Source organism: Strongylocentrotus purpuratus, unplaced genomic scaffold (assembly GCF_000002235.5).
Source record: "Strongylocentrotus purpuratus isolate Spur 01 unplaced genomic scaffold, Spur_5.0 spur5_scaffold_3, whole genome shotgun sequence".
Lineage (NCBI taxonomy): Eukaryota > Metazoa > Echinodermata > Echinoidea > Camarodonta > Strongylocentrotidae > Strongylocentrotus > Strongylocentrotus purpuratus.
Window position 1 is genome coordinate 29,723,626 of NW_022145609.1, and position 24,380 is coordinate 29,748,005.

The 24,380-nt window shown below is 35.9% G+C and overlaps 1 protein-coding gene across 1 annotated transcript in view; it reads right to left on the minus strand.

Annotated features, from left to right (window-relative positions):
• LOC100892472 (rho GTPase-activating protein 29) overlaps nt 1-4,617 on the minus strand; it is a 67,434-nt gene extending 62,817 nt beyond the window's left edge. Inside the window, exon 1 of the mRNA XM_030995671.1 lies at nt 4,509-4,617. Coding sequence (XP_030851531.1) covers nt 4,509-4,616 — 108 coding nt within the window. The 5' untranslated portion in view covers nt 4,617. The remainder of the gene's footprint in view (nt 1-4,508) is intronic.
• Between the last annotated feature and the right edge of the window lie 19,763 nt (nt 4,618-24,380).

The following is a 24,380-nucleotide window of genomic DNA, read 5'->3' on the forward strand; positions in this document are numbered from 1 at the left end:
GCTGCCTGCTACAACGTCACCCATTTCATCTCACAAATATTCAAGCCATGATGATCCTATCATAGCCCGTGATGATGATGATGCTCTCTGTCTGTCTGTCTGTCCGTCTGTATAATACAAATGACCTTCAGTTGTTAACTCTCTAATTTGAAGGAGTTTTCTACTCTGGAATGACACGTTATTGCACACATTCGAATGCCTTACATACAGCACTTCAATAGATGGAACACTGACATTTAAACACTGTTTAAAGCTGACTTGTAGAGTTTGATAAAAGTTTAAAAATTAAATTTATAGTTCAATGACAAATCCTATAATTCTAAAAACTGTGATTTTGAAAATGTATTAATTTGAGACATATAATAATCAGGGGTGATAGTGAGCACTAAAAAAAAAGAAAAAATTCCCCCCCCCCCTCAACCACGCCCCCCCCCCCCCTTGAGTAAAAAAAAAAAGAGAGGATCGGGGGGGGGGGGAGGGAAACTGGCATCTAACAACATTCCCCCCCCCCCCTTTGAGTAATAAAATTTTAAGAAAAATTGAGAAAAGAAGGGGATAATCAGGAAAATAAGGATAAAATTGGGAAGAAAAAAAAAATCAGGAAGAAATCAGGGAAAAAAAATTAAAAATCGGGTAATTATCAGGCCTGTATAATATAATGATTATTTCAAAGACTAGTAATGGAGAGTTTCATGTCACTTTCATTCTAATGCAAACTTAGCAAATGATCATTTTATAAAATATGCATTTGTTTATCAGATTAATTGGTTTATATAACTGTCACAAAGGAATAAAATAACTTTTGTTCTCACGTACATGACTTTTTTTGTATAGGAATACAATTTTTTGGACGAGTAGTGCCCATGCACGACTTATCGCTGCTCTGCCTGCGATTGCATAGAAGCAAGGAGAGTCACGTGAAGAAAAACTAGAATTGTTCACCGATGTTTCGAGAGCGGGTATTTACACTGCAAAGATCAGTTCAATCTCTGCTTAGTTTTAAAAACCCATACTCCACAAGAGCATTTTTCAACTTCGGTTTCACGCCATGTTTTTGTTGTTATATTGCTAGCATTGGGCGATTCCACTTTACAGGTTTTTGCAACCTTCATGGAAAGCCCTGCATATAACTTTTATGAATATAGTTAAAATTTGCAGTTTTTACTTGTATTCTTTGATTTTTATATTCAATTTTTATATTGCGAAATAAACTGAATTAACTTGAATTGAACTGCCAATATAACACTGAAATGTGAGAAAATCAATGTACTTCTCTTGCAGTGTAAGTGCAGCTATTGTCATATACTTTTTCCACATCTTCTTTCACATCCTAATCCAATTAGGGAATACAAAGAAGTCCAATTATGCTTGGTCAATATCCATCAAGGTAACATTCTACAAACATTTCATACAAAATGGCATGCATGTTGTTGTTATTATCAATATTATAATTGCCTAACATTGATGGGATTATTTAGTAAGCTACTCATCAACAGCAAAGAAGTATAATTTTAGACTCTTTGAAATTCATATAAAAGGACAATTACTCTAAAATCATCATCCATACTTGTTCCAACAGCTCAATTCATTTGTTTTCTCTATGATGTTACACATAAGTCACTTGTTTCTGAATTCTAAATATCCATTTCGTATTTATGTAGCATCGTCTGTTTGGAGCCACAATGACATTGATCTATATTACCTGTACTTTGATATCAAGTTTTAAAACGTCCTTGTGACCCCAAACAGATGACATGTTAAACGTGTCTGTTAGTACTGTGTACATTATGTATCATGTATTCCATTATGAATAATATGAAGTATTAGCCCTCCATTAATTGTTAATATTAAAACATGACCTGGATTTTTTCTCTATTCTACTTTTATATACTTTTTTTGTAGTATCTATACAAGTGTATGTACTATTACTTGCTTTGTTAATAATCACGATTGTTAATAAAATGACATTGAAACCAAAAGAAAAGACAAACATATATTTCTCCAAAAGATGAAATTTTGTGGGTGATTTGCAATGTGAAAAGTTACAAATGAACCAGTTGATAAACTGAAGAATTGTCAAGAGAAATCAAGTTCACTGTGTTCCTTTGTAGATATTACTATTACTGGGGCTTATCGTAATGACGAAACCTGCAAATTATTAATCCAAGGGGCAATTCCACGGTAACGGAAGGACACTCAGACAAGATTTTTGAACTTCAGGTTCATACTAAAAGAAATGTTTTATTAGTATGTATTAAACTATGGGGAACAAAATGTGTTTCAGTCAAGTGGAAAGCTTCATCAACTTCACAAAGTTTGGATAAACACTAATTAACTGGAAAAACCATGTCCATTTTTATGTCCTTCCGTTACCGAGATAATTAATATGCACATTCTTAAACTACTTAACTATAATGACAATTTTTTTGGGGAGAATTAAAGGCACTTATATAGGTATTATATCTGTACTGTTTCACATCTTATACTAATAAAACAGTTCTTTTAGTATGAACCTGAAGTTCAAAAATCTTGTCTGAGTGTCCTTCCGTTACCGTGGAATTGCCCCAATGTTAATCAAAATCACAACTGTTCGTCATGTAACCCACAAACCACACACATTCACCAAAAGTATCAAAATAAGATAAAGTTCTAAACTCAAGTATCTACAAATAAGGGTAAAATGTCAATAGTGCATTTACTCTATGGATAATCAATGATATGTGTCATCCCTGACTATCTCTTCACACTTCTTGGCCCCTAACCAATGGCTTCTGAGAAGAATAAAAAGCCCCCTATGGATCAAAAAACCACTGACAAGGGGCAATAAAAACTGACTCACTTTGTGATGTGTTCATTACCTAGAAATAAGAAGAGAATCATCACTCCTTTTATACTTTAGGGAAACTTTGCCAAAGTGAAAGAGCTATCAATTGGCTTTAGCTTTAGAAAATGAACAGATAAAACAAGTATACTTCTATACACTGTATAAAGTAATCAATCATTGGAGATATATACGTCACCTTTATAGCAAAGCTGGGATTTTATTCCATATATGGTACTGGAGGAATTTGGCCAACTAGGCAACTACACCCATCGTGTAAGGTCGTAGTACTTTACAAATCACGATGTAATTACCTATGAAAACTATTTCAAATCATAGCCCCACCGAGCTGATCCATCACTTTTGAAAGTTAATTAGTGAATTCCTACAGATGAAAGAAGTTTGTCATGGGACAGAGAAATCACTGAGCTACCAATATCTGCATTCAATATTTCTGTGAGTAGCAATCTGCATGTGAATAATGTCAAAGCACCTAACCGGTATGCTAGAAACAAAAGACTTGATCACTGACTCTATGCTTAAAATACACACAGGTGTGCTACTGTGCTTTGATCTTGATCTCAGTCCAGGTAGTCAATATCTCATCATGAGTCAGAACATCCTCCCTTCAGTCACACAGCTTCCAGACTATCACACTCCTGCCCAGCCCCCCAACCACCCCCCCCCCCACCCTACTTCTCCCCTTTCAATTCTCTCAGTAAACGCCGCTGTGTTCTGATATGATGCAGATAACCGCCATGTTGTGTTTTGTTTATAATGACGTAACACTTCACATTTCTGTGTCTTACAACACAAAGCTTGAATCCATGTAGGAGCTTATAATTTGTTGCGCAAAGTTGCCATTTATTTTCAACATGTAAAAAAAACGCATTGGTTTTCAGGCAGCGCTTATTAGCACCTCATATCTGAATGAGCTCTAAAGGTTAAGCAAGGACCATATTATCCACTGTCTTAGGTCAAGTTTAGAATTTTAAGTAACCCAAAATGGGTGAGCAAAGGGATGGTTGAGATCAGATTATCCTTCTTAATCCAGGTTCAGTCCAATGCATTTTCATTCAGAGTTTTGAAGAAAAAAACTACTCTCTGAATTCAATGTTATATTTTAAAAAGTAAATCTAATTTTAAAGGGAAAACAAATCCTATTCAAGAGAAGAGGCGTAAATATTCACTTATGAATGACAAACGCCTATAAACAACAACAACAACAAGTGTGAATTTATAGTCTGTCTTTCTAAAGTAGACACCAGATAAATAGAGTAAAATATGAATAACTTTTTGTTAAATCCAAATTAGGCAGATTCAGGTTGTGCTTGTGTAAAAACTACTGCTATACTGGGGAAAGCTAGAGAACAGTAACAAAGCTACAGAAAGGAACAAACAAGTGAATTCATAAAGTTATCTGATAGTCAGGCAGAATATAGAGTATATAGGTCCCATCTGCATCATACATGTAGTCACTTTTACATTGGCACAGCAATTATAATTATGTGAAGAATACATCTGCCTGGAGCCAGAAAGGCATTAACTCTATGAAATAATATAAGTTAATGCCCTTTTGTCTCCAGAGCACATTTTGGTAGCAAAAAATCATAATCATAAGGGGGTAACACCCTTCTGGCTCCAAAAGGATATGTTTTATGATTGATTGATTGATTTATATTCTTACCTGATTATTGATGACAATCTTTGGCGTATTGTAGACCTTCCTCATAAACTGAGGGGACGTGATCAACGCCTTCACGTTCAATGTCAAATAATCCATCTTTACAGACATCTCAATGTCGTTTAAGCTCTCAATCTAGTCAAGATTAAAACTTTTAATTAGACAATTGCAGTCTTTATGCAGACAATCTTAAACTTTCCCACTAGACATTATGCAGTTCTTCAGTTCTTCAATCCACGCTGATCCTCGAAACCTTTGCACTGTATCCTAGAAGCATGGATTGCACACATATAGATGAGAAGCTTATTCCTACAAAAAAATGTAACAAGCAAATCACTAATTGTGATTTTCTGCGTACCTACTGTACGACTTGCTTATTTCTCCTCAAAATATGACAATCATATCACATATTTTTATTTTACCGCAAGATATATCAAACAGGCGTCACAAGTTTTGTTTTTCTGTGTACCCGATGTGATACTTATACTCGTCCTGAAAATGTAACAAACATGCGTCACAGATTTGGATTTTCCGCTTGTGGATTCGGAAACACCGGAATACACCTGCACCAGGTATGCACTCTATGATGCTAAAAGTGAAACCTCAAAACTCTTGATGCTTTCCCTGAGCCTACTTCTGGATCAAATCTTGAAACTTTTCAAGAGATTTTGGCCTCTTGCCATCAGGTTCTTAAACATTCATCATCTAACATTGAGCAGATACTTTGTAATCTATATCCCACACTGATGAGGGATAAAAGTTAGGTTTTCCTGAATGACTGAGTTGAACGAACTGAATGATCCGTATAATAAATGCCTGCTTTGATTAAATCCAGGTTGAGATGAACTTCTCTATCATCCCAACTTCCAAAGTCAGAAGATTCACCACTAGAAAAAGGTCATGTGTTGAACACGAGGACAGCAGACAGCACTAAGTATGCCACGTTCTCGACTTCTGCAAGCAACAAAGTATAGTGCATCACAGCAAATACCCTGACACATTAACAAATATATGGACATCTGACGTTGTGTTTCATTGTTCTCGTGATAAAACACAATAACAGATACATTTCAATTGAGAATGGAAGATACGTGAGGGGGAACAATTGCACTGGACCAGAACTGAATTGATAGAACTAATTGTTCCATTTGCTCTCCCGCTCTCCCACTCTCCAGGTCGTCGACATCTATTGATGATGTCACTTGTTGCATGAAATCCTTTTATTTCAAGAAGATACTGCTCCCAGCTACTGTCGTTTGCAAGGGCTTGTCGATTATTAGCTGTCCTCATTTAAGTAAACAGTATTGATTCCTCCTTCAAACTGAGAAAAACATAGAGAGAATATATGACCCAAACGTCTGATGTAAATTCAAAGGGCACGCCTCAATTCAATAGGATGCACATCTTTACAACTGAAACAAAATGATGAAGGGCTTTTCCTGGATGCATCTAAACACTTCAAAAGCAACGAGATCCAAAATTGTCAATCTTTGAAGACTTGTAGTGCCTTACATTAGGTCATTCTGTTCCATGAGTGATGATACTCCTCACAAATCTAAAGCTAACGATTCCTTAGCTGAAAACATTCTCAAGCTAGCTCACAAGTAGACGAAGATCACTGTTCAAGGAACATGCTGTACAGCTCATGTCCTTCAATGAAACCTTCAGGAGATGTTACCAGTCCGACCCTCTAGCTACAGGTACAGTCTTGCAACGATTCCTAACTTACAGCTTCCATGTAGTCATTCACTCACATCAGAAATATCAGTCAACATTTCCTAGATAAATCCTCCCAGCAGATGCTGCTTTCTAAAACCAGAAGGCGGGAAACTATCGTCCTATTCCGTAAAGTGTTGTCCATCTAAACTGCATGTTCCCAGGCAGAGAAACACCCTCTTATTACCCCAAAATTCTGATCACAACTGCATATGTACCCCTCAAATTCCAGTGCAGTTAGGCACATTCCTCAGAAATAGGAACGAGGAGGTACTGCTGTACGCCTACGATGATGATATGGGCCACAAAGCAGTTAACTGTGGATCAAGTTAAGCCATGATGGAACATGAACTTTAACCGTTGAATCATAAACCACTAAAACTTGATACAACAGTTGGTTCAGAAATTCTTCTGCTCTTGGGGTGATTGAAAGTCTTCTTTTCAGCCTCGTTGACTTTTATTTCCATGCACAGTCACCAGAGACAAATCCAGTTCAAGTCCAAGTTGCCTATTTAGAACCAGGGTGCTGAGAATTAAAAACCACTCAATATGCCATCCATAATTCACCTCGAAAAAAGTAGCTAGTACCTCGAGTACAGACACATGTTGTACACTGTTACTTTTAACAAAGTTTTTTTTAATAAGAGCATACACTGCAAGAGCAAACAATACTCTACACAGAAGAACAACATGCAAAAATCCAATATTAGCATAACTATTCCAATAAAATTCCAGGAGATGTCTGCTAGTCTGCAGTCTGCAATAAATGAACGTGTCTCCTACACCAAATAACATTGATAGAATGAGCACATTCAGCAATAAACAGAAGTGGGTTATAATGACGGAATTTGCTTTCATTGTCAATTTCTATCAATTTAATAGCATTCAATTGTAATCCCCAAAGATCATATTTACCAATGTTTCAAAGTGCAAAGTTTCCCTGGATCTGTCATGTAGCCGGGGTTTCTTGTGCGAGGGGTGTCACATTCAAAGGTGGTGTCTTTCACAATTTGAGACTGTTCACACTTCACAGATCTTTTGTGTGGGAGGCAATTAATGCCGCTAAGGTGCGTGTAACCAGGGTGGAATCAAGTTAACAGAGGCAAAAACTAACCACGTTACATAAGCAAGAAGTAGGGAATGAGAACTGGTCTTCAGGAATCACCTCATGAGGAAGAAAGAAATCATAAAGAAACAAAAATCATTGTAATCACAGCTACAGCACATACAGATGTGCATCACCTGGTGAGGCATTTCATTTGTACTGCCACTCCATATCCAGGAGATTTTAGTCCACAAAAAGACAATAAATTTGTTCCAATAAACATTCAGAAAGCAAAGCAGGGTATACACGTAGGCTGCGTATTTATCAACTGATCAAATTGAAAACAGAACCAAACCACATGACACTGTATCTTCAAAACAGAACTTTCACTGAAAAATATACATTACTAATTAAAGCTCAGCTTCTGAAATGGTGCAAAACCTAGAAGACTCGTCATCAAAACTATTAAAACAGAACTGCACGAGGCTTAACAGCAATTGCAATACTGTATGTTGCTAACGATGTCTAGACTGATAATTCCTCTTAATCCTCTACCAGAACGCAGACAGATGTATAGCACATGAAACATATCACACGTTCACTTCAGCTTATCAAGCTCTTTCAAGGCACATATGCTCAGGTGCTTTAGGCAAATAAGTGCATTTCTGATGTATAAATGAGCTGATAAAATCAGGATTCCCAAGGGCTATGGAGCTCAATCCAAACCATCTTCCATCCATCGAACAACTACCATTCACAAACTAATCAATTGGCAATGGTTGAATATCAAATCCATGCAAGCTAGCGTAAAATCAGGTTCATGTAAGAGATATGAACCACTCCTGTACAATAAGCCAGCTTAATCAAACATAATATTTCTCATGTTTGCTGTTTCATACATATTGACAGATCCCTGTATCACTAAGTGGGCTTTGGAATAATATGCATAAGCAAACGCTTCTACTTGAACTGGTGGACGAACAATGCATGGCATTTTTATCATTTCTTCTACCACCCCTGCAAACAGAAACCTGGTCCCTGACACGAGCTATTGATATTCAATCTGATAATGTGATGATGATAATGGACCTGTGTGAAATAAATGGAATACAACTTATTCATTCAAGCAAAAGTGATGGTAGAATTTCCTCACTTTGACCTCTATACAGACAGTCATAACGCGGCAATGTTTACTTATCATTATCAATCACAACAATTCAATGTATATTAATGGGAAAAAAATACCTTACCGAGTCTTTGCAATGATGTACAGAGGTTGCAGTCGACAGTATTTCCATATATAATACTTGTTCACTTTCAAATACATGTACGTGTAGGCCTTCTATACCAGTGTGAATGATGGCAAATGCTTTTTCTTTTTCATACGTGTATGGGATATTTTTGTGAGAAGTATCGATTGCCCTTAGCGGAAAAAAGAAGTTATCAGACCAGTCGAGTGTTAGGTACAGTGTATCAAAATCATTTGCCTGTCTAGTTTAAAAAAAATGTAAAGTGAGAGGAACAAAATGTGAAAAAAAGATAATTACATAATGTACTGTAGTTCCCCCTCTCAGAAGTACAATTCATATTCTTCCCCTACAGTAACCATCCCCCCCCCCCTCCCCCTCTGCCCCCCCCCCCCAAAAAAAAAATGATTGGAAGTCTGGAACCATGCTACATGTATGCCACTGTCCTGGCTTGGCCTCAACTCGTCCCTGACTGAGAGGCATATAAAAGGAGGAGCAGCGAAAGGGATTGGGGGGGGGGATGAGAGAAGATGACTAGAACCTCCACCCACATAATGACCTAATCTTCCAAACTTTGGCAAAATGCCGCTATAATCACAAGGATAAAAACAAATGAGGAAGCAGAAGATATTTAAAAAGCATTCTAGCTAGGGAATGAAACAAAACTGAAGCACTCTACATGTATTTCACTTATGATGATATTTAACATGACACTCCCGCAATCCACCCGTAATTCATAGTAAAGATGATCTGTACACCTGTAGCGCTGTACATGTACATGACCTTTTAATACCGTAATTGCTAACAGGTGTTACAGTTTCAATTAGTCTTCTTCAAGACTCAATATATTTATGAGTGGGTGTAAATATTCAAAGAACAGCAACGTAATGGCTGAGGGGGAGGACAAACATTGTAGCCCCTGTTACCCCCCCCCCCCCTCCTTCCACTTGCTGGGATACATCACTGACCAAATTTACATGTATATAAATGTTTCTGATAATTTGAAGTAACAGTGGTGTATGATGAGTTATCTATCATGGAACAGGTTACATTAAGAATATTCCAATCCTACAACTACCCCACCCCAACAGAATGAAACAGTATACCTTTCAAATAGGATATAATAAATCTATTTATCAAAAATACAAATCCCCTTTTCTATCTGCAACTGACCTGTGTGTGAGTATACCTCTAGAGAGATGTTACGCATGATATGATACAAGCTGAGACACTGATCAACACACCGCCTCCCGCATTGCACACAAAATGATAGATGTAATGAGGCGTGGATAATAAGCGTTCACAAATTGTAAACAGTTTCATTTTTTGCCTGATCTGATTTCAATATTGCTCTAGTTATTGATGTACAATGTACACTGGTAGACTCAGGGCTTTATTCTATTTTTTTCATTTCCTGCTTTTGTGTGATACATTGCATTCGTGAAGGGATTAAAAGAATGATATTAACAGTAACAATATTTGGAATGTAGTATTCTGATTAAAGGCAGTACATTCCTCAAATATGAAATCTTTGAGTAAGATGGGCCAACCAAAGAAACACAGAGAGCTCCATGAACTGTTTCATATGATGAACAATTTAGCCAAGGCACAGGGGCATGTTTACTTGTGTTTTGCATACATGCACATATAATGCAATCCTACATCTGTTTTTCTCCCCCCCCCCCCCCCCCCTTCATAAATAACAGGAGTTGACTGATTTCCCAGAAAGCCATTTATACTGTGAATACCCATTAACATAATGAGGAAAAAAAATACCAGTATAAATTACAGCAACTTCATATTATGTCCTATCATATTAGAATGTTTAAAATAATGCATATTACACATCATGTGTAATACATGTACAGTAACTTAAAGGGAAAGTCCACCCCCAAAATAAGTTTGTTTCGATAGAGGCAGAATAATAAGAAAATCAGGTGAGTGAAAGTTTGAGCAAATTCTGAATGAAAATAAGAAAGTTATGAATTATTGAAGTTGTGATCAATCAAATACAAATTGGCAACTCTGTGACTTATTATACGAGCTCTCCTTCATTTGCTTTGTGCATAATATTCCATAAAATCATGTTTTCTTCGTTATTGATGACGGAATATATATTTGTTCCTTGCAGGGGGAGTATAGAAACATATTTGCAATTATTATATTTAGGGTGCATGTATGGTTGAAATTTTTCTTGAGGGAAAATAAAAATTTTAGATTTTTTTAGTACTGAGCAAATGGAAGTTGAGCTCGCATGATACGTCATAGAGTTGCCAATTTGTGTTTGATTGATCACAACTTCAAAAATCCTAACTTCCTTATTTTTAATCGGAATTTGCTCAAACTTTCACTGACTTGTTTCTCTCATTTTTCTACTCCTATTAAAACTAACTTAATTTCAGGGTGGACTTTCCCTTTAAGACTTCCTACCATCACAATAATCTTTGTTATTCTTATAAACACGTACCTAAGTGTTTTTTGTAACATATTTGCTATCTTGCAGATAACAAATCGAACTGCTCCTTATACTGTACATGTGGTCATACAATAAATTGTTTACTTCGCTATTTCTTTGATTCTATAAAATTAAATACAAAAACAAGTGATATGCACTATACATTCAAGATTCAAGATTCAAGATTCAAGATTATTTTATTGGTCCATGCATGCAAACATTACATAGAAATTTGCTTCCATTGGCTTTTTTGACAATGAAAATACAAATGATAGAAAATACAATATAACATTAACAATAGAAAACTATGTACATAAATATGGATAACTATTTATAGTGTGCATATGCCCCTCAATTTCCTATTGCCTACATTTAACATGCGTCATAAATTAAAATGTCTCATAATATGATATTTCATTTCCCGTCAGCTCCCCCCCCCCCCCCACCCCCATCCGCTAGCTCCCGATCCACAGTCTCCATCTATCCGTTTAATTGCACTTCAATATCAGCTATTGAAGTGCAATCAAACGGACAGCTTTCAAAATCAACAATAGCAATTTCTACAATGACTACATTGAAAGAACAGAATGTTATCATTATCATTAAACGTTAAATGGGCAATGAATAGGTCTTTATGAAAGAAGATACAACCATAGACATATAATGTACCCCCTGTCCACACGCAACATTTTCTGTGATTAGGCGTGATTAGTTATACCGTTTCGCGATAGTGATACCGTTTAGCGATAGTTTTACGATGAAATTGTGTGTGTGGACGCTCACTAGCGATACGTCGTATAACGAAACGCAGGTTTGGGCATTGTTTCGAACTAGAACTCAATAAAGAATCGCGCCTAATCACAGAAATTTTGTGTGTGGACGTAACTAGTCTAACTGGGCGAGGCTTAACGTCGGATCGTGCACGAAAGGAGATATGACCTCTCATTTTCGCTTCCATTCCATGACCGCAGTAGCAAACTGCGCACCTATACGACTTTCGCTGTAGAGTTTCGTGATAATTTTCTTGTGTGTGTACACCCTGGAATTTATACGATGATTCTTTATACGACGTTTCGTTATAGAGTTTCGGGATAAATTCTTTTGTGTGTGGACACGCTGTAACTTGTAAATCAATAATATATCAAATTGCCTCATCAATAGCACATGGTATTAAGGATAACATTCACAATCATTTCTTCAAATGACTTCTACATTAAAATGATCTGTGCCATTTATATTTGTTCATGTTGTCTACTATCTAGGTGCCCTTTATCTACATGTACATTCATGTACTGTATGCCTCCATGCAGCGCCCGTTCAAAGGCATCATTTCATCTTTACATGTATGTGAATATTGGTGCCAAAACTAGGACTACAGAAAAGGAAACATACAGGCCCGAATTCACAAAGGAGGTTGGTCGACAAACCGAGGTTTATGTACGTCATATGACGCGTTTTGACACATTTTTTACAAACCTGGTTTGTAAATAACAAAAGGAGGTTTGTCGACAAACCTCCTTTGTGAATTTGGGCCACAATGTGTATCCTGGAAAGTGGAAACATTAATACCTTCATGAACAGAGATGTAACATTAAGTACCAGCATACTAACAAATACCCATTCATATCTGTTTGCTTTTGAAACTTTTGAGAGGGAATACTACTAATTAGGCACATCAGCTTTCAGTCTACTTTCACAAAGGCATTATAAACCACAAACAATCATTAACATCATTTTCTAAATGATGCTGGTTTTAATGATGAATGGATTAGTCTTGATAAAAGGATTGATGTTAGTGATAATCAATATCAAATTGCTTAATCAATACCACTGTGAATAGCAGGATAAGCAGCATAAGTTTGGTTGGACTAAAAACTGGTGAACTAATACTACACTATTAAACTCAGTGATATGCTTTTTATTTTATAGCTTGAATTTCTTGGGCTAATGTTACTGTAAACTGACAATAATCAAACAATTAAAGTGTACAATCCATTTTACTTTCTATAAAGTAAAACTTTTATGCATTTCTCTGGTTGCCATTGCTGCTGCTGATGTTGTAGTTGCTGCTGTCATTGGTGTTGATGTTGTTGTTTGGAACTTTAACAAAACAGGAAAGATGTAACTTTTTTAATTTATAGGAAATTATAGAATACACAATACAATTTTATTATAAACATAATAATTAACATTTTAGTTAAATTAAATCTAGGTTGAATGTTTAAAACCACAAACAGATTAAACAAAATTGATTTGTAGTATGCAACACATGTTATTTGAAAGTTCTTGACTACAGGTATATGTAGATGTACATGTATATGTATAAGTATATATGATTTGATGGCTGGTTCCCTGCTGTGGAAGATAGTCTTTCTATTTTGAAACTGCTGAAATACACAAATAATCAATATGCAGTGTTCCTCAAGTAAATGTTAAGGCTAGACTATAGAGCAAATTCAGAAGATGGGTTTAATTAACTGAACAATTCGGTTATCTGTTCTTTGGACTTAAAACTTTGGTTATGCAAAGTTTTGGAACATTTTGAAAATTGCATGGATAGTAATTCTTTAAAGCTTATCTGCCGTAGTTTACAGGAGGGATTAGACCGCTCTGCTAGGTCACTGGTCAGGTGGTTATCTCATCAACTCAGCTCTCAGTTAACATAAGAAAAAGAGGATCATGGGGGACCAATAGTCACCGATTAGGCATTGTTTGTTATATAGAGGGTGCAAGTAGCTACTAGTAGTGCAGTGGGCCTTTAAAACTTTGATTTATTTGGATGCCCATGTGGATGTATTATAAGCCCTAGAAAAATTAGCCCCTAAAACACTTCTGCTTTCGAGAAATTTAATAATAAAAATTGTAGCTGCAACCATGGAAATCAGTTCTGATATTCCAAACGGAAATAGCAAATCGGCCGATTGTAGTCAAGAAACATTGTTTTAAAGCTTAAGTAACCCCCGGCTGGAATGCTCCCCAGGGAGTGGAGATTGTGCACACAGTGTGTGCGGGCAAGCACTGAATCCAATGACCGGGTAATAGTATATTTGTAAAGCGCTTAGAGACATTTGTATTAAGCGCTATATAAAAATTAAATATTATTATTATTATTATATCAGTCTTGAGAGGGAGCTATACTACATAAAGAGTTTATTATGTATGATTTCATCACTTTAGACTTAATTTCAACCGCAACAACTTTCATTGAATATTGTAAAATCGCACATGCTTCCAATGTGTTCATTTGAACCAAATTTATGACCCCATACCAAACTTTGTATTACCTTTAAATCCAGGTTGTTCTCCCAGGGTGAACATGACCAATAGAAGCCTCTCCTCGGACCCCTTGGCTTGGTCAAGCTCTAGGGGGTTTGAACACACAACCCTCAACAATAGGTATCACCCACTTGAGGCAACGCACCCATTGTACTCAACAACAAAGTCAAGGAATGAAGAAGTGCCTTGATGAATAGGGGGCTGACCCTAGAGTACAGGAGAGCTCTAAAGGATGGTCCTCTAGAGAGGAAGCTGGCTCCTGGTGGGGGAGGGGGGAAGTGACAACAAAAGAGAATAAAATAGGGGGCATTTAAGAAGGAACAAAAAGGGGGCTGCATTATAGATGAGGACTGCAGATAACGGTACTAAAGTAAAGACCATGACTATCGAAGTATTGAGCTAATTGGGTCATGTTAAGAGGATTAGAGGGTTGTTTGTAAAGTGGACCTGATCAGTTAGGACAGTTATCAATGGATCAGTAGACAACCGCACCAATCTACTATACATTAGGTGAACAATACAAGAACAAACTGCATAGATCTTGAAGTTCTGGCCTGCCATTATAACAGCATCGCAAGAGACAGTTATATCTTGGTCTTCACAAACTAAAATCAAAGAAACCTGGCTTCTTCTTCTATTCTTTTTTTTTTTGGGGGGGGGGGGGGGGGGGAAGTGGTTACCAAAACAAACTTTGGGACTTTAGGCTACTTCCTATAGTATGTATTATTCTCAGTCAAAGCTTGAAAGATGAGAGTGTAAGCCAGGTTAAAGCAAAGGAAACTACAGTAATGGTCCCTTGGTCTTTCTAGGACTCTTGAGCAAAGCTTTAAGTGATAACAAAATTAGACTAATTAGAGCTTCTTCCTTCTTCAGCTTTATATTCTGTTTACAGAGCACTTCAGTTAGTTAGTACTTTAAGATGTACAGTACAGTACATTTAGATATCTATATTGTTCTTCAATAATCTGGACTTGCACTATACTTACGGGACATGTAAACCCCCTGCAGTCTACAAATTAAAATGTAGAAAAATGGGGGAAGTCTGAGGGATTTGGTAACTTTGTGTCACCGTCATTGATACATTACAAAGTATCCTCAAATTATGAGTTTGATAATCATCTGAAATATATACATCACACAAGTATCATAATCTTTGAAAAATTCATACGCATGAACGCTTCCGGTTTTACAGCACTTCTCCACTGTGAGAAAATCGCACTTACACATGTATAAAGACCAAATCCTAAAAGATCTCCCGCAAACGGACATGTACTGTACACAAGATACAAGTCTGTTTGGAGCCACGATGGCGTTATAACCATGTGACAAAGTATAGGGGTTAAAGCACCCTTCTGGCTCCAAATATATGTACATTCATGTATCGTCACACCTGTTACTATGACCACAGGTGTGTCCAGGGGGCGTTTCATGAAACAATTAGTCGGTGGTTTTCACTGACTAATATCATTTTCACCGACAATTTAGTCAGCACTGACTAAATTTGACCAATCAGAGGCCTGGAAAATAGTCGGTGACAATAGAATTGTCGGTGAAAATGATATCAAATGTAGACGCCTAGATGGATGTAATTAATTTGTCTCTATATACACGCACATATTTTGACACATATAATGTGAGCTACACATTATCATCAATTTAAAAAACGATTTTCACCGACAATTTAGTCAGCACTGACAAAATTTGACCAATCAGAGGCCTGGAAAATAGTCGGTGACAATAGAATTGTCGGTGAAAATTATATAAGTCGGTGAAAAGCACCAACTAATTGTTTCATGAAACGCCCCCCTGGTTTTCTGTGATTCATTATCCCTAGCCTCATGTCCAAACACATACAAAGTTTGTCACTCTTTCTCAATGAAAATGAGACTTTCCCCGATGACCCCCCTACCCCCACCCCTTTCAAACATCTAAAATTTATATTTCTTACAACTCTAGATTGTATTTTGTACAAGTATGTTGTATAGAAAAACAAATGTTAAGGTATCATGACATCATGAATCAAAGGTGACTTCCTCTCCAGTGCATACAGGTGAACAAATACATGTACATCACGTAGGCCTTTAAAGGGAAATCCAACCTTGACAACAAACTACTCTATCTAGAAGAAAGAAAGTATACAAATCAGAGAAGCAGACTACCGGTAGGCGGTAGTGGAAGTTTGAATGATATGAAATCAGACAAATAAATGAGAAATAAATACATTTTTGTAAGTTGCAATTACTATACATGTAGGCACATGTATGGGCTCTTCCAATTGGCTGAATCTGTAATGTCTCTGCGATGCAGTGGCAGACAATTTTCACATTTGTTCCAACACATAAAATGACTAAAATTACAAATTTCAAAAAACGTATGATTCAGGAGAGTATTTTCTCTTTTATAGAGGACCTATAATAATATGCTATCCTAACAAAAATTGAGTAGGAGAAGGAACTTGGGAGAAAAACATAATTTAATGATGTTTTTACATGAAAGACTGGAGAGTTGTCCATGTCTATGCCACAATCCCCAGACCGAATTGCCAATTTGAGATTCACAATTTCTTTATTTATCTCATACTCAAACATTCATAATTCTCTTATCATCGGTCCGATTTATTTCAAACTTCAGCATTCTGTTAATCTCATTTTCCTGCTTTCATACGAATGAACTTATTGCAAGGGTTGGATTGCCCTTTAATGGTAAAACTTTACTCTTAAAAAAACTAGTAAACTGACATTTTGGAACCACTTTCAGAATATATTTTTTCTTGAATTTTCTATTTACTTCTCTCTTCTTCTTTTTTTGAGGTTATAATTTGTGCATCTTTTTTAGGCATCAAGTAATTTTCATGTCAGGATGGCTTTCTGTCCTCTTCAAGAAAGTAATTCAGGTCATGTAAATATTATTAAACAAACTTTTTTAATCAATTATCAAGATTGGCTAAATCCTCAGCTGAGTCGCAGGGTGATTGTAAGACTTTGTTACAGATAAATAGATCTGTCAAGAAAGTTTTACAGCACACATGCCTTGACTGAGTCCAACAATGAGTCAAAGTGTAAACATTCTCTAATACGGATGACAGATGGCGTGACAATCAACTTCCAACTTCACACTTTTATGGCATAATTCAAGTACTTTGCACAGTTGCATGTTCTCATATACTACGGTAGTACACTAAACAAATTGAATAAGATCTGTTTTTATACATGTAGGCATGAATTTCACACTTTTATGGCATACTTGAAGCCCTTCGCACAGTCACATGGTTATATACTATTGTTACTAGAACGCTAAACTGATTGAAAAAGTTCTTTTTAATAGGTATAAATTTAACACTTTTATGGCATAATTGCAGTCTTTTGCACAGTCGCACGGTTTTCAGATACCATTGTTTTTAAACCAATTGTGAAAGTTCTGTTTTATAGACCAAGAATTCAATTAGTTACAACTAATGTTATGATAAAAACATTAATAGGTAATCAACAAAATTAGAGAGAAAATACAGGGGTTATTATGGGTCTGCAGGGAGAGGGGTTGAGAGAGGGGGGGGGGGGGGGGTGTAAGAGAGAAAAATGATCTACTGTACTACAAGACTAGAAAGTAATGCAAGGAGCTTCATACATGTACTGTACATGTACTGAAAAAAATTACATGCTTCATAGTTTATATACGTTTACACTACAGTATTCTAGAATGCAAGTTTCTGATCATAAAAATACAAACATGCAGAATGATTAAATTTGTGGAGGTATACCGGTACATTTATTGCATGGTTTACAGTACGTGTACAGTACAGTATGTGCAAATCAGAATATTTTTTTTTTTTTTGTGCTGTTACATGTATGTACCTGTACAATATACAGTACCGGGTATCTAGTGTTCATGAATGTCCCACATTGTTTTTGTACCAATATATTGCAAATATTGCAAAATGTATCAAACTACTTGTATTACAACAAGGAGTAGATCCTTCATTGTGTAGACCTACAGTGTATACATCATCTCCATTTAGTTCTACCGTAACGTAATCCAAGCAGAAAATAGGCTATTGAATTTTGAAGGATAGGTCCTGCAATTTGATCCCTAAGCTGCTGGTAGTTCTACAGTGGCTTGCAATATGTGTGCATTCCTATTTCACAGAATTATTCATGCAAAAACACACCAAGTAACCAAGTATTTGTAACACTCTTTTCTGGACGATAATGATTTCCTAGTAAAAGAAGAATCGAGAACAGATCCCCTTCACAATGTTTACCATACAACTTGGGCTCAACGTAACGAGTACTGCATGATATGTACATGATTCATTTTTGTTTGCTTGTTTGTTTGTTTATTTCTTTGTTTGTTCATGAAATGCATTAATATATTTCATAAATTGATGTGCAATTGCGCATGTATGGGTTGACAAAGATCAGTACCACTACATGTAAAAAAAAGAAAATCCACTTTATATAAAGACAGTAGCCTTTATCACACAGGATGTGAATTGGTGCAAAGAAATTGAGATGAATTAACAATAAGTGTGGCTTTTTATGAAGCGCACCAGGTCCGTCAGGCATGATGTTCATGGCGCTTTAATAGGAGTCAGGACTGTATACAGTATACGTGTAAATACAAATACCGGTACAAATATGACAGAGGTACAATATGTCTATACAACATTAACAATAACATGTTGAACCTAAAGCATTAACCTAAGAACATATACTGTAAAATACAAAATTATGAATATAACTACAATAGTTTCAGGAACAACGACAAAGTGAGCCTGAGTCTGAGATACAGAACAAATTTCAAATAAAAAGATTGAAAATTGAAATTACAGTAAGATTACCTTAGGAAACTTAAGGAAACAGGAATTGTGATAATTTTGTAGTGCTCACTTACAGGTCTGTTGCTGAAATTTCCCCCTTACGTTCAGTTTCAGATAAAGGCAAGTTTCAAGATTAATTTGAAGTGTCACGATCATGTACACGTACGTTGTGTAAATTCACTGAAGAGGTTCATCGGATTGATGATGTCACTTGAACAGTACGTCTGAAGAAGCTTGCAGCACAGCAAGCGAAAGCTAAACAAAACTGACAATTTTTCTACTGATTTCGAAGAGAAAACTAATTTTCAAAGTGCACTAAAGGTTGTATGTCGAGATGCAAAGTATAAAAGCGACTCTCATAGGTCTTGGCTGCATCTCTGGCTTTCGGGCTTTTAGAAAGTCTACCAGGAAATAGAAGCAATGAGTACTCATACAGAAGAAAGAAACCTGCAAAGTGCAGACCAATCACATACGATTCCAATGGATGCATGCAATGCACATTCCACAAGAAATTAGCTTGGAATTCAACCAAGCTATATTTGAATCGGGTATTAATCTGAGGAAAGAGAACCAGCGGGAGTTTCAATCCTGTTCAATGCACAGAGGACTAATTGCTTTCAATTCTAAGCACTGTACTTTTATTGTTGATGTTGTCATTGTTGTTGTTATTAATGTACATGTAATTGTAAACTCTCCTGACTCTAAATAATAGTGTGAGGTAAATGAGGATGAAAATAGTACAGGTGCTTGATAAAATACTATGAATACAGAATTACAGATTTCCATGCATGTTTATTTTTTCAGTATGATTGAGAGCCAATTATTTACAGAAGTTTTTTTTTTTTTTAATAACCATGAAAATGTGTAGAGAATCCACACAACATACATGTACATGTAGTATACATGTACACATAAACAGTGGTTCAAAACAAAATATGCTGTGATTAACCGTCTACCAATTATGCTACATTACTTTTATATTTGTCACTTTTTTTAATTTTCATAATTTTCATACTGGTAGTGGTTATCTGTACAAGCAATGCCAATCAATTCAGTGTACGTAAATACATGTTCAGATCCATTGTCAGCAAAAAATTGCAAGATACATTGTTCTATTGCACAGTCTGTATAATCTATAGATGTTAACTTAAAGGACAAGTCCACTCGAAAAATAACTCACTTTCAATAAAAGCAGAAAAATCAGACAAACCAATCAAAAAAAGTTTGAGCAAAATCGGATAACTACCGGTAATAAGAAAGTTATGAATTTTTGAAAAAGTATGTAAAACTATGGAACAATGAGAATCTCAACACAAATTGCCAAGATGGTTATCAGTTTGTGACGTCATGTCCTCACAACTTATCAATTGCTTTACATAGTTTAATCCCATTAATTTCCCTTTTTATCCACCAAAACTTGATTTCCCCATGCCTTTGCCCAGGTTATATATGATTTGTATCATATTGCATGCATGACATTTCCCAGAATTTGTTATGAATTTTTAAAAATTGATACTACTTTCTGAATATTGTATTTCATAATTATTGATTTTTATATAAATAGTTTATCAAAATTCAATTTTTCATGATTTAACTCTACAATAATTACTCTTTATTTGTGCATCCACACAAAAACATATTACTAACAAAAAATAACAATCTAACTTGGATGCTGGTGTGAAGAAATAAGATTCTTAGGGTGAAAATAGGAAATTTACATTATCAATATAAAGAAAATAATTAGTAGATAGTGAGGACCATACGTCACAGACTCATGAGTGAGTTGCCAATTTGTGTAGTGATTTTCAAAGTTTTTCATGTCATTACAAATTCATAACTTTCTTATTAGTTATCCGATTTTGCTCAAACTTTTTTTGATTGGTTTGTCTGATTTTTCTGGTTCTATTGAAAGTAAGTTATTTTTGGAGTGGACTTGGGCTTTAATTACAGAGGGAAGCCAGAAGTACAAATTCTTTAATTGTCTTTGAATAAACTCTAAAAAAAAAATTTAAAAAAATATGAGCCATTAGTTCTGTAACAACGTTACTCGAGTAGCTAGCATGTCCCTGCTACAATCATGGCTTGGTTTGGGACATTTTATACTGTACAGTATTAAACCCATACTAGAGAGAGAATTAAACAATATTTATCCAGGGAGTCACACCCCCCTGGTTTATCTATGAATCAACTCTACAAACTACACTTTGATCAGACACTAGTTCTGAAGCAACTACAATGTATTGCTCTACAGACTACAGTAGAACCAGGGAGATGTGACTTTTCTCCCTGGTAGAACTGTGTGTAAAAAGGGACACATGCTTATTTAATAATAGTAAAATGTCTGGCTTGGTTTTGAACATGTAATACATGCAGTATCCCATCTGAGACAGAGATGGCCTGGATTACTACAGGAGGTCCAAGGAATGGAAGTCATAGCCCATATGACTCATCGTAAACTGACCTCATACAACGACGAAGACAAATGTCATCATGAGATGACAAATTCAGGTTCTTGTCCCAGACTCACAGGCCAGCCAGGCAGGCCAACACTGTGTGTACCTGGTAGCCTGTACATCTACATTATGATTGTATGTACATAATGTACGCATATATAAACAGACTTGCCAGTTGATGTAAATCTATGGAGGCAAATCAGCACTGAAGAACATGCAGTATTAGCAAGGAGCATTGTGAAGATTCTTTATGGGCCTCCCTTCACTACAGCCCAGGTCTTACAAAGTTTAATGTTAGTCTACCTTTACATACTAGATTCTATACATGTAGGCTCTAGGACCTTCACCTCTATTGATTTCAATGACATGATGGGGGGTAATGGTGTGCCTGGATGCTTAACAAAATAAAACGGTTGTATTTGCCATTTATTAGATGTATATGTATCAAAAATTTGGCATCAAATAAAATGAAATAGCAATTACAATGTATTATCATAAATAATCGTCCTTCACAATATTTTCTACCATACAGTAAGTCTTTATTAAAAGATTTGAAAATTTGCATGTTAAGTTTTCAACTTGTTTGTTTAAATCAACTGTCCGGAAACACTACACCCTGTACGTCTGGGTACACAACTAGACCTCTTCTTGAACTTCTGAATTTATTGAAGCCTTCTTTGAACAAGTATGAGCTACGTGTTCATGTAGAATCATAAGAAGACAGTGAATGAGATTGTTTACACCTTGCGAACAAAAGACTTTCTCCATGAACGATCCAAAATTGGCATGCCACACAAAATATATAGATCCTGAGTGTGTAAAAATAAAATGGCCCCTGGATGGAGATCGACTTTATAAAAAGTCTGAAAAAGATGAAAGAAAACACAGGTGAGTGTTGAATGACTGCAATTCTTTCTCTGACCGATTCTTGTCAAGTTGACTGCACACACACAATCATGGGGTGGTGTTAAAAGCAATACTGAGGTCGTTAGATCGTCCAGAACTACGGGTTGTACTATCCAGAAGAAAAACACATCCATGAATGCACTTTCTTACTGGGCTCATTCTTTGAAAAGAACAGTCCAAAAACATGAAGGCCATTTGCAAACAAACAGAGTAAAATCAAAGTTTGCAAATAAAGTGCAAAGCTATCGCCTTGTCGGACCAGCATTTTATGAAACAAAACTTTATACAAAATTACAGGCATTTGCATGATGTCCGATGTATCATAGTCACATAGAATCGTATTTTTTTCTCACAATCTGTTCAACAATCAAATTTCAGATAGAATTTTCTTTATTAAATAATAGATTTAAAAATAGATTTAAAAAAAAAATTAAGTTCATTTAAAAAACACTTCCCATACACAATTCACAAAGTATATTTCTACAAGTACAACAACTATGGGTCTATCACTTATCAGTAATTCAGTTTCACTGTTGTGTCTTTACAATGTACTTTTCCTTTTTTGTTTGTTCAAAAGACAAGTCTTCTGACTATCATAATAATGATAATCAAACTTCAAAAAGTTGGAAACTTTTTGTTGTTCAAGACAACCTGACTGAAGCCTGGCTTGATCAACTACTAAACTAGGTCATGATACTTACACCAGGAATCCCATAATGTCCAAAACTGGCATCCAATTCTGGACCTCCTTTGCTATTCCGATTCTTTTTCTTGGATCCTGAAAAGAGTTTTTTGCTCACAGACATGATGAACTTCACATGGGGTCAAACTGTCTCACGTAGTATTTGTTAACATCTCACAATAAAAAATACTTTAATTTCTAAGACTAGAATCTAGATCTAGTCTGACGCTTCCAATTCCTGAAACTGAAAGTTACAATTGTTGTTGAATATGGTCCACCTAGCAGCCCCAAATATTAAATTCTTTCAGCCTCAGGCTATCTTTTAATCACTGATAAAGTGATGCTCCTTTTAGTCTTGGTGAATACTGTTTGATCTGAAGTTTGGATAAAATTTTATCAAAATCTAGCTCCAAGTCAAAGTGAGTCCAACTTCATAGAATCCAACTGTCCTCCATACGGTTAAAATAGCTCCGTAGCCGTAAGAATCCCTTTTAGATATCCGAGAGATAAGAAGGTACATGTAGATGGTTCTTTCAACAAAATGCTGGGTAGGTTTATTGTATATCCCACGAATGAACAGTCAAGCATAACCTTCTAATTATGCTGGTCTAAATCCAGAACAGTGTGAGTAGTGATAGCTGAACGCACATCTTCATTGTTCCGCGGCCGCTAGGATCCCGTACAAATCACCCTCACTGACCCCTCTTTCTTGCGCTACCTAGCTACTAGCTGCATGTACACTGTAGCTTCGAAGCTAACTGGAGCTGCTCGCAGTATCTAGTTGCATGCGCTATGCAGCAATGTTGAGACGGACCCTTAAAAAGTGGAGTTGAAGGACGCCATCTTTCAACAACAAACAGTACAATAATGTTTCCCTCTTTAAAATTATTATTATTTTGAAGTAAGTACACCGCATAATCAACAAATGTTATTTTGTAGAGTTTGCACATTCAACAGGGTTAAGATCAAATCAGATCTGCTTCTAATCAATAAAAGATGATTATGAAAACAAAGAAAACACAACCGCCTTCATAAACTCGCTATACGTAGGCCTATAGGAAAGTTTTTTTTTGTTTTGCTATTGTTGTTTGATTTCCCAGCCTTATGATGTGACCCACGAACCCATAGAAAGAAAAAGAAAGAAAAAAGGAACATGGAAGCAACTTAAAGGTCATTCCCCTTCTTTCTTCTTCTTCTTCTTCTTCTTCTTCTTCTTCTTCTTCTTCTTCTTCTTCTTCTTCTTCTTCTTCCTATTGTTCTTCTTCTTCTTCTTCTTCTT